An 11,154-nucleotide genomic window follows, 5' to 3' on the forward strand; every position below is an offset into this window, starting at 1 on the left:
TGTGTGTGTGTGTGTGTTAGCTAGGCAATAAAAGTAAGGAGTCCCAGTAACTAAACGCCACGCAGCAGGCATAGGTCAGACGAGGATGATGTGCAGGAAACAGATGGTGATAGGCCGGGACTAGTAATACCAGTCCTGCAGCTTAGCGAAGGTCAGCCGACAAACCCTCTGTCTGTAAACAATGGTTCGCATAAACTTTCTTCCCTTCTCCGGCTTCGTGTCAGAATATAAATGGATGGACTTTATTTCACGGTCACAAGTTGCATCGTTGTAATTTTCACGTCTTGCCACCGACTTTATCATCTTCCGCTTCACTTCTTCATGAGGGGCTTACTGGCTCACTTCCTCCTGATGATTATATTCACTTAACCGCATTAGTAGTCAAGCGTGAAGCGGCGTTAGGTAGGGGGGAAATATTTTTAGATCGTATATTAGTAATTCATTCCTTGACCTGTTTATCAATAAAAATTGAGGCGTTCCAGATACGTCACGTGATCACTGGGAGAGCCATCGGTCACTTCAGGTATTAAAGAAAATGTATCTCGGGAATGTTAGATTAAATTTTTTTATTTTTTATTTATACCATGTGGGCTTTTCACGGGAATTTATGGGCTAAAGGGGATACTTTTTGGGGTACCTCCTGTCTCAAAGCCCACCCGCTAGGAAACCGTTGACCCGAGTGAGGAAGCCCAACCTACACTCAGACCGTGGACAGGATTCGAACCCGTGCGCTTGGAGACCCTTTTTGATGCGTAAACTCGTCCATTTAGCTTCGATATTGCAGAAATTTTGTATCTTTACGTTTATTAAAAGCATCCTCTCTTCCCTACACTTCTGCGTCATCTTCGTCAGGTACGTAAGACATTTGCACACCTCCTTACCGCCACAGTGCCAAGATAAGTCACTCATTCCTCGAGGTGGCACTCTAAGACTATCGTAATTTAGTAAGCTTGGCAAGTTTTTTTCCGATCCACATCTCTCGTTAAGTTGTTGGGAAAGTAGATCGACTGGTTCATGTTACGTAGAGAGAGAGAGAGAGAGAGAGAGAGAGAGAGAGAGAGAGAGAGAGAGAGAGAGAGACTGGATTGACTTCTTCATATGTGATGAAAAATAGATTGATTGATGTCGCGTAGAAAGAAAATAAATAAAACATAAAAACTGGATTGACTGATTGATACTGCAATAAAAGAAAAAATGTGGCGCGGAAACTCGGAGTAACTAACTGAATTGATTGACGTTGTGGCGCCACAGCAGCAAAGTAACATGGTGTCGAAATAAAGACCCAAACATGGAAGAACAAACATGGAGAACACCAAAACTCAATAGAACAAAACAAGGAACTACTAACACACACACACACACACACACACACACACACACACACACACACACACACACACACACACACACACACACACACACACACACACACACACTGCATTTCCTCGGATACCCACTTGCGTTCTCCTTTGGTGACCTCGAAGCTGACCAGACGGAAGGAAAGAAAAAGAGCCACAACAGAACAACTCTTGGCACGCATCCACCGGGCAAACGAGGAAAAGACAGTTTACTTCCCGCCGCTCTCGTATCAGAATCAACATCATAAATTAGTCTGGTTTTTGCGGCTGTGATCTCTGACCCACCCGTCCACTAGGAGCCTGCGAGAAGCCACGGCGCGGAAAGCAGGGCGTTGGGTGTGTGAAGGAGGAACGTGCTTGCAGGATTGGGAGTGAGTGCTTTGAGTTAGGATGCTTTACGAGTAAGTGAGTAGTGAAGGTCTGATTGTTAGCTCGCAGTGCCAGACCATTTTATAGGCTTTTGTGCTACAGGCTCTTAAATTGTTCTGTGGCCTATGAAAGATAAGAAAAAGGTACTCTGGTTATGTCCTTTATTCAGTAAGGTATTTTGAATGCTTTCTAGGATCGACCATAAGATTACCGTGTAAAAATTTGAACTAGTCACAGAAAGGAAGGAAAATAAATCTCATAGGGAAGATTCGAAATGGAAGTTCAGTCTGTCTTCATGTATTCCAGTGCAAATAGTTTTCACAGTATTCTGAGCGTTAAGTAGAAATGATCATAAGAATCTTGCATATAGATTCATACCAGTTGTTCAAGAATTAGGAAACACTGTGACTTGAACGGGAAAGACCCATACGACCTACCTCTATGTTTCTTGTTCACGATAATTTCAAACTTATGCTTCTTGTTCATATTTCACAGTAACGTCTTAGCACTTCGGAGTAAAGAAAAATGAAAGATCCGTCCGTCCTGATGTTTAACAGAAGGAGACTCATTCGTGTGGCCTAAATTTTCGACTTGAACAGAGGATGAGGCTGCAAAAATATTCCCAAAAAGACAAAATGAGTGACCTCGTCATAATTAAACACGGCAAGCAATCCACCTGGGCACTTTCTTTTTCGTATTTCCTGTTCTAAATTTCCAACACCGTACTTCCCTTCCGTTTTTTTTTTTTTTTTTTTTAAAGTTCTCCGTAGCCTGAGTGGTGTCCTTCACAGCCTCTCTGGGGCGAACTACTACGACAGATCTCACTCCCTTATCACTTCCAGACAAACTCCTCATTCTTATCGTGAACTGAACCTTAAGTAGCAAAGTAACATCTTCATTACTCGCTCTCCTCTCCATATAGGCGCAGAGGCAGTCAGTCAGGTAGTCAGTGAGCCAGTCAGTCAGTCAATCACTCCATCAGCGCACGTGGGCCAGGCAAGCACAGGGACGACCACTTCACGCAATCACACGGAGGAAAGTTTTTAATGCAGTGTTTTGGAAGTAACAATGATGCATGAGAGGGCGAGTGAAGGGCCTCCTCACTCGTCCACCTTGGCCCCCGGCTTAAAGAGAGAGAGAGAGAGAGAGAGAGAGAGAGAGAGAGAGGGGGGGGAGGTATTGATGGAAATGGGAAGTAATAGGCATAATAAATAAGAAAATAAGTGGTTTCAGAATAAATAAAAAAGGTGAAGATGACAGAAAACAAAAACAGGGCGAGAGAGAGAGAGAGAGAGAGAGAGAGAGAGAGAGAGAGAGAGAGAGAGAGAGAGAGAGAGAGAGAGAGAGGAAACACTCGAAAAAAAAAAAATCGTAATCCAAGGTGAGGAAGACAAACAAGAACTTGGGCTGGAGGAGATACAAGAAAGAGGAACAGAAAGGAAATAAGAATATCGTTGCAAAATAAACGTTGGTTGGGTCGCGATTCACAGATGGACAGTATTTGGTGTTGAACGTTTGTTTAGCAACGGAAAGACCTTTGCTGAATACTTTCCTGCCTTTCTGCCTTTGGAAACTAGAACGTATAGGCACACTTAACTCATTCAGTACCATAACGCATTTTCATATTCATTCTACTTACGATTTGGTGATTTTATATAGCTTCAGAAACTTATGTGGACGACTGAAGTAGTGAAAACTGTGGGTATTGATTTTCTAACCTCCATTGACTCTTCCTATATAGTCTCAATAAAATGGTCTTACCGTACTCAAATCTCAAGGTAAAAATGTGCACCAGTATCGAATGGGTTAAATACGTTCTCAAGAAGACGTGAAAGTAGATTAGTCTTATATTTTTTGTTATTTGGTTTAGTTGACCTAAAAAAACTGATAAGGGAAGTAAAATTAAGCGCTAAATTCAAGAAAAAATATAAGGTTTACCTACTGAAGGATTTCAAATATTGTCGATTTGAACAGTGATAAGGTGTGGAATTAGATCTGGCATTATGCAGCGCAGCGACCCAAAAAATTACGTGCAGTCACTGAAATTTGTTAAAGAAGAAGAAAAAAACTATTGAGAAAGGAAAGATGATAACATAAAAAAGATCGAATGAAGTAATAGTTTGTGTTATGCTGTGTAATATTTTTCTGACTTTTATTTCTTTTTATTTAAGATTACAATGAATTTTTTTGAGCAGTGTATGGTGGAAACACAAACAAGCAAAAAGTCCTCGCTTAGCACAATGCCACAAGCACCAGAGAGAAAGTAAAGCTCACGCAATCACACATGAATCAGCACAAACACACAACATTATAATCAACACCGTGTGAAGCATATATTTTTCCTTATATACACCATCATGCCCTGTAACTTGCATTGTGACCTGGCATAATCATTCCTACACGCAGCTGCCAACGACACACGAGGAGGTGGAGACATATATGGCTCATTAGGCACCGAACACCTGACACACACTTGTGGCTTCACCTGTGTGGCCGCCGGGATCGTTCTATCAGAGTGTATAATCATCTTCTGCAATGTTATCTTTTCATCCGCTTCTGTTTACTCCTGGCCATGGTCGCCCGCTCCCCCATCCAGTCCTTTCAAGTTCGCATGTGCTGTATGTTCCTCATCTTATTGGTATGCTATGTGGTTTTCTAATATTTGGTAACAGAGAAGTTCGGTTTTTTCTAAAGGTATCAAAGGTAAATGAGACTTTTTAACGTTTTCTTCTAGAGTATGTGGTTCTTTTCCTCATTGCCTTATGTGGAGTCGTCCTCTTCAATATGTCGTCCCCATGAACTTCCTCTTCTTTTAGTTCCTTCTTCATCCATCCCACTCAGCTTCCGCGTGGTCGCTCGTATTAAATTTTCTCCACCTCATCATTTCCTCCCCCTTTCGACCTTCTCCCTTTCTAGTTTTTCAAGTGTTCAGTCATGAAATAAGGTCTGTTGGTTCCTCGTGTCTTTGAGTGAGTCTGATACTCGTAGCTTGTTTTGTATCCACAGCCGGAGACACAAAACTTAACTCGTGCCTTTACAGTTTGCGCTTCACGAATCACTGCGTCTGAAGGGTCACGAAGCGGGCAGAGTTGCTTGTTTTTTTGTGTTTAGTAGTGTGTGAGAGTGTGCATGATCCTCTCCAGCACTGAATAAGGAAAGGATTTGATTAAACGAAGGAAGGCGTCTTCTTCTGCCTCATCAGATCTATTCATATTAGTGTGTTTATGAAGCTGTTATCTTTCAACGGCAATCGGTAAAGGAGAGTGAAATGGAGTAAGTCTTCTCTTTCTCTCACTCTCTCTACCTACTCCTCACTAAGTCTTTTCCTCATAGCAAGTGACTTTAAGAGTATTTACGAGTGTCTTTCCATAAACGGAGAGGGACATTCTATCTCTCTCATCTTCATAGCAGTAATATGCTTGTCTCCTTCATAGCGAGTGGCGTTAAGAGGCTTTAAAAGATCCCTCCAGAAAAGAAGAGGGACGTTTTTGCCTCCTTCCCATTCTCATAGCAGTGGTATGTACATTTGCTTCAAGTAAGCATGGAGGAACGCTCTCTAAATGGCTGTCCACAAGTCGTACCTGTCAGTCGTAATCTCTTGTCCACGTGGGAGTGAGGTGCTGCAGTGATGTGGATTGCAGGATGGTCAGTGACACCATGTGGTATGAGTGTTTTTGTCCGGCTGTGTGGGTTTAGTGTCGGAGAGATGCACCGGCTAGTTTACTATCTTGCTTCTTTGACAGCTACAGTGGTGGGAAAATGTTTTATCTTATTTTTTTTCTTTTATATATTTTTCTAATCCAGGATACAGCAACTCTCCATACACACAGACACACACGGGCTATGTATAGGAATAAAATAGCATAAGGATTGACAAAAGTGCTTCTTTCAATGTTATAAATAGTAGTGTCTTTCATCATACTGTATTTTTGTATTTCCTTAAGGCCTCTTTCCAAAGCCACTGCAATGATTAATTAAGTTTTCACGGTAATTTTTATCGCTGATGATACAGAGTTCTCATTTCACTGTCGCTAATATCATGAAAACCTTAGGATGTTAATAAGTATCAAAGGATGCCATAAGTCCTCGAGGCAAGGCGCCGGAACGTTTCACAGTACCGTCGAAAGTTGATCAGTTGTGTTGTAGGTCGGAAGTTTGGCTTTTGCAACAGCTCTTCTCTATGTGTTCCTTCATCCGGGTCACCCTTCTCTTGTTCTATATTGCCGTGGCTTCCATCTGTGTCTAACCTTGTCTTCTTATGGATCTCTTGGCGGTGAAAAAAAAATAAATAAAAAGAGAGAAAGAAAAAAATAGTAAAAGAAAACGTTCAGTGGAAGTGGCACGTGTGGCACTACTACTACCACTACTATTACTACTAGTACTACTACTTCCTCGTCTCGGCGACCTTGAGAGAGAGAGAAAGGAGTCACAACAATCCACCACGTCATTGGGGTGAGTCCAGTGCGTCCAATTATGAAACACCTTCCTCACTCCTTTCCCTTCCCTCGGACTTTCCTCATTTCTCTCTCTCTCTCTCCTTCTCTCTCCACGTCCTCGTTCTTCTTTCTGTTTCATTTCCTTATTTCTTCATCTCAGTGAGTCATAACGAAACATTTTTCCTCGTCAGTTTTTAATTCAGTTGGGATATTTATGTGTATATCCAGTCTTTTCATCTCTCATGCAGGTGTTCAGTGTAAACCGGTTAGACTCTCTCTCTCTCTCTCTCTCTCTCTCTCTCTCTCTCAATGAATTCAACGTGTAGATTAATCGATATGCGTATAGCGGACCCCGGAGCACGTGGAGGGAGTGACCGCTGCCCCGAGCAAGGATTATCAGATGCACCAGTAGTAGGAAGGAGTGCGGAAGTCCCCTAGTCTCACCAGAAGACGTGCTGCGTAAGGCGAGGCAAGGGTGCTGAGGGAGGGTGACGAAGAACGCGACACCACGGATACGGACAAGGCCATGCCCGTAAAGTCCCCTGCGGTACGGTCCGTGGAGGGTTTGGTATGTGCTGTCAGAGAAACGGAAGAGATCGACGAGTAGGAAGAGGAAAGGGACGCAGCAAATAAGGAACTGAGGACTTCCATGAAATGCTGATTCGAGACAGAGAGACACGCAGGGACATTTGTTTTGGTTTGTCTTTCTTTTCCTGGGGAGGTTTTGAGGGATGCTGAGGTGCCTTGCGGAAGTATTTAGTATAAGAACAACGCTGCATGTAAGAAATCAATTGTGCTTCCTTGTAAACCAATAAACAGATGCTTCCTTGAAAAATTTAGCGCTTGGACATGATAAATAGTTGAGTTTCTTAGTTTCAATTAGCAGCTGTAGTGTGATTTTTGCCAAAGGAAGAGCGTCTGATAGTACAGTGAATTTGATCATATCGCTCCCTTTCCTATTCTAGTCACTGCTTGGTGCTTCTCTTTCAGCGCTACTGTTGCTCAAAAGTGTCTGCGCCGCGAGGTTATGGTTGAGGCGACAGACCAAGGCTGTCCTATGCAAAGCTTCTGTCCTTTGCCTTATGTGTTTGTCAGGGAGGGAAAAAAAATTGGTTGGGACATTGTCAGTATGTTTGTGTCAGTCTGGCCATGACGCGCCTTGCCCCTTACTATGTCTACAGGCGAAAGTGACTAAAGTAGAATTTAAACCGTTATCGAAGCTTTCATCTCTAGTGGTGTCTTGCTGTTTTTTGAGTGGATTATTATGATGATTATGATGAAGAATGACAAGTTTCGTAAAGGGTTGTCAAAGTTTTCGCTTTTAAGTTTATTAATTGCATTGCTAATTTTTTTTTCAGGAAGGAAGAGAGAATAACAAGTTTCCTCATTATCTCTCTGCTAGACTATATGTGCAAAGTTACATCAGTAGAACATCATTAAGGTAATAATCTTGGCTCGCTGACTTAATAAAATGACTGATACAAATTTAGACGATAATTTCAAGACACCACTATCAGCAGAGAGAGAGAGAGAGAGAGAGAGAGAGAGAGAGAGAGAGAGAGAGAGAGAGAGATGGAACAGAACAAGTAAAATTACCATACCACATAAAAACAAAAACCCGTAATAATCATCCAATCGAAGGAAAAAATAGTCATTAGCGGTCGAGGCGTTAATGAAGCGAGGATGACTGGGCGGCGCTACCAACACCCACATCCACACCCACCGGTCATGAGGTACACTATAACACGGTCACTAGTCGCTACACACACCGACTACCGAAGGAGAGACGCTGGTGCCATTACGAAATATCAAAGCATTAACCCCCAGGCAATGCGACCTTGAAGAGTGACGCTGGTAACCTAGACAAGCCAGCGTCGATGGGTGGTAATGTGTACTCCAGCAATGGGGAAGAAGTAAGGGGAGATTGGTGTAAAACAGGGAGTAATAAAGCTGTCGTCGGCAATCCTGCACCACTTTCACTGCCGGGTTACAAGTTGCCAGACTCGACTTTACTACCTGCGCTGCCGCCACTTCCTGCTCATCTCACTCCCTGACGCGAGGAATGACCGGCCTTCAGGAAGCGGAGGTTGGATTGTAATGCATTCTGGCCTTGATATCCTTTTACTCTTGTTACAGCTCGATAATTGTAAGAAAAAAAAGGTAGGAAGTGGGCGCGTCCAGTGTTTTTCTCTTTTTTTTTTTTTTCAGTCTCGTCTCACACGTGTAGTTTGTGGAAGTCTCAAGTTACCAGTGTTGTTGTTGTTCCGGTGATTTGGAGTGCATGAGTGGCGTGTCTTGAACCTGTGATTACTTTGTTCAATTTGATACGCAATGTAGCTCAGATGTTTCTGTTCTGACTCCAACTTTATATTACACTGTGTTTCTCTTCACAATCAACCTTTATTTTTTCATTTCTGTTTGTTGTATATACATTTTTTTTTCACAGTTTGCGACATAATATGACCGCCAATCACCCAATCTTGAAGTATTGCGGAATATTACCACATCAGATAACTGGTAATCTTAATATCAAGTTGTAGTTTACGATCATGTGGCTCTAGAGATTTCATTAACTTTACTCCAAAACTTCCTCATATTTTACACAGTGGGATTTTTATTTAGTTGTATTGATGAGAATGGTAAGGATTTTTATGGTAATCGTTACTGAGTGATTATTGAGGCGTTTGAAAAATTACGTGCTACAAAGAAAGGGAAAATGAAAGCTACGTGACCTTACAAAACTTCCGCATGAGTTAATATGATTACGTGAAGAATATGACCATTGGAAAAATAGATATACGATGCAGAAATGTAAATATATGAAGGAGAAACAAAATAAACGGAGAGGTAAATAAACTGACTAAAACACAATTAGATTAACGAATAAGAAACTAATAAATGAAGAAATACAAGAAGAACAGATGGAACATAAAACAAATTAACAGAAAGATTTGGAGGAAGACTAACAAATAAACAGAAAGAGAAATAAAATAGAAAAGACAAAACAGATAACTTTTAAGGACTCCGCACTGTTCAAGGGAGCAAATAGGATAGAACACTCGAGTGTATCATCAAGGTCGTGTTGTGTTATGCTTGAATCTCCTGTGCTTTTCCTCCACTATTTTAAAAGGCTTTATTTAAATTAACATGAGTTTTTTAAGATGTTTTGACAGTTCTTGACGGAGATTGACAAGATTTCTACTGTATTAACTGGAGAAACACTTGAAAATCCCGCTAATCATCTTTGTGGCCTTGGAAAATAGTCGTGGTGAGAGGAGAGCGTTTCTGAATACAGGTCACGTGAGTCAGGCCGTGAATGGGTGTGGTGGTGGTGGTGGTGGTGGTGAACAGCATGCACCGTGTCGTGTTGGCGTGCTTGCTGGCTATGGGTGGCAGTGATTTAGTGCTCTTGTTTAGTGGAGTACACGAGTGCTTGTGTTTTATTTCGTAATATTTTTTTTCATAATTTTTTTGTTGTGATTGGTGTTGGTATTAGTGTTTTTGTTGTTATTAGTTTGTTTGATGTTATTGCTGCTATTAGTAATGGTATTGCTATTATTGTTATGACTACTACTGCTACTGCTAGGCCTACTCCTAATGCTACTGTGGCTGCTACTGCTACTGTGACTGCTACTACTACCACTGCCACTACCACTACTACTACTATTACTGCTGCTACTACTATCACTACTACTACAACTACTTCTACTTCTACTCACCACTGCCACTACCACCACTACTACCACCACTACCACTGCACCACTGCTACCACCACTACTACCACTACCATTTTCGCCACAAAATTTTCACTCTACTCACTCTACTCTGCCACCACCACCACCACCACCACTACCACCACCACCACCACCACCACCACCACCACCACCACCACTACTACTACCACTACCATTGTCAAGCACAACCACACCACCACCATCACCACCACTACTATTACTACTACTACTACTACTACTACTACTACTACTACTACTACTACTACTACTACTACAACCACCTCCAGCACTACCACCACCACTACTACTACTACTACTACTACTACTATTACTACTACTACTACTACTACTTCTGATACGCGGGGCAAGCATGCACGCAACACACTCCGCCTCGACCTTCACAATTGAATGGCTCTCCCCTCAGCACGCGAGCGGGGGGACTTTCAGAAAGGAAACTTGTGCAGGCACCTCCTCATTACGCCGCCAGAACAGCTAGACCCTTGAGCGTAACTTGCACTTTTTACTACTTTCGTTTTCCTCTGAGACTGCCACCTCTATAGGCATATAGTGGTTTCTTGCAGCTTCCTGTGTTTTTGTTTTTGACCCCGTGTTGTTATTGGTAGCTTTATGTGAATTCGTTTAGTTTTTATGCTTTTATTTCTGTTGTGTTATAAAGATGTTGAATTTGTTTGTACGTTGGTTGATTTGTTGGGGCTTTTTTTTTTTTTTTTATTTCATGTCACCTCATTGAGTTAAGTCATCATGAGTTGTGTTTATTAGAGGCATACATAATGCGAAATTGAATAGACTGTCACACATCACTTCCCCTTTACTATAAAACCAATAGTAGGTTTTTTTTTTTTTATCGTTAACGTTGAAAGGGAAAACGTGTCTGTCGCATCTTCCCACAGTGTCACTTGATTGACAGAAGTAGCTGGAGTTGTTTTTCTCCTTTCCTATCTCCCGTGTTTAATAAATTACAAAGTAAGTCTCGCCAACCTGTCTCTCTGTATTGTCTGGAGTTAGTGTGTCCTGACTTCTTACCTTCAGCGACACTGGAGATAAGAAGAACCGCAACAGCAGCAGCACACGAGACTTGAAGACAGCTCAGCGCCATGATCACCAAAGCAACAGACAGTCCTGCGTTCAAAGGGCGGACACAACAGTCTTCCAGTGAGGGCCAGCAGCTGTCAAGCACTCGCGAGCTACTCCACCTTGCACTAGGCTCCAGGAGCACCAGGTAACACGGACTAACCT

At 42.1% G+C, this 11,154-nt stretch overlaps 1 protein-coding gene across 1 annotated transcript in view; it reads right to left on the reverse strand.

Annotated features, from left to right (window-relative positions):
• Positions 1 to 11,154, reverse strand: part of LOC123506469 (putative tyrosinase-like protein tyr-3) — a 17,658-nt gene extending 6,504 nt beyond the window's left edge. Inside the window, exon 1 of the mRNA XM_045258581.1 lies at positions 10,942 to 11,154. Coding sequence (XP_045114516.1) covers positions 10,942 to 11,014 — 73 coding nt within the window. The 5' untranslated portion in view covers positions 11,015 to 11,154. The remainder of the gene's footprint in view (positions 1 to 10,941) is intronic.

This window comes from Portunus trituberculatus, chromosome 20, assembly GCF_017591435.1.
Source record: "Portunus trituberculatus isolate SZX2019 chromosome 20, ASM1759143v1, whole genome shotgun sequence".
Lineage (NCBI taxonomy): Eukaryota > Metazoa > Arthropoda > Malacostraca > Decapoda > Portunidae > Portunus > Portunus trituberculatus.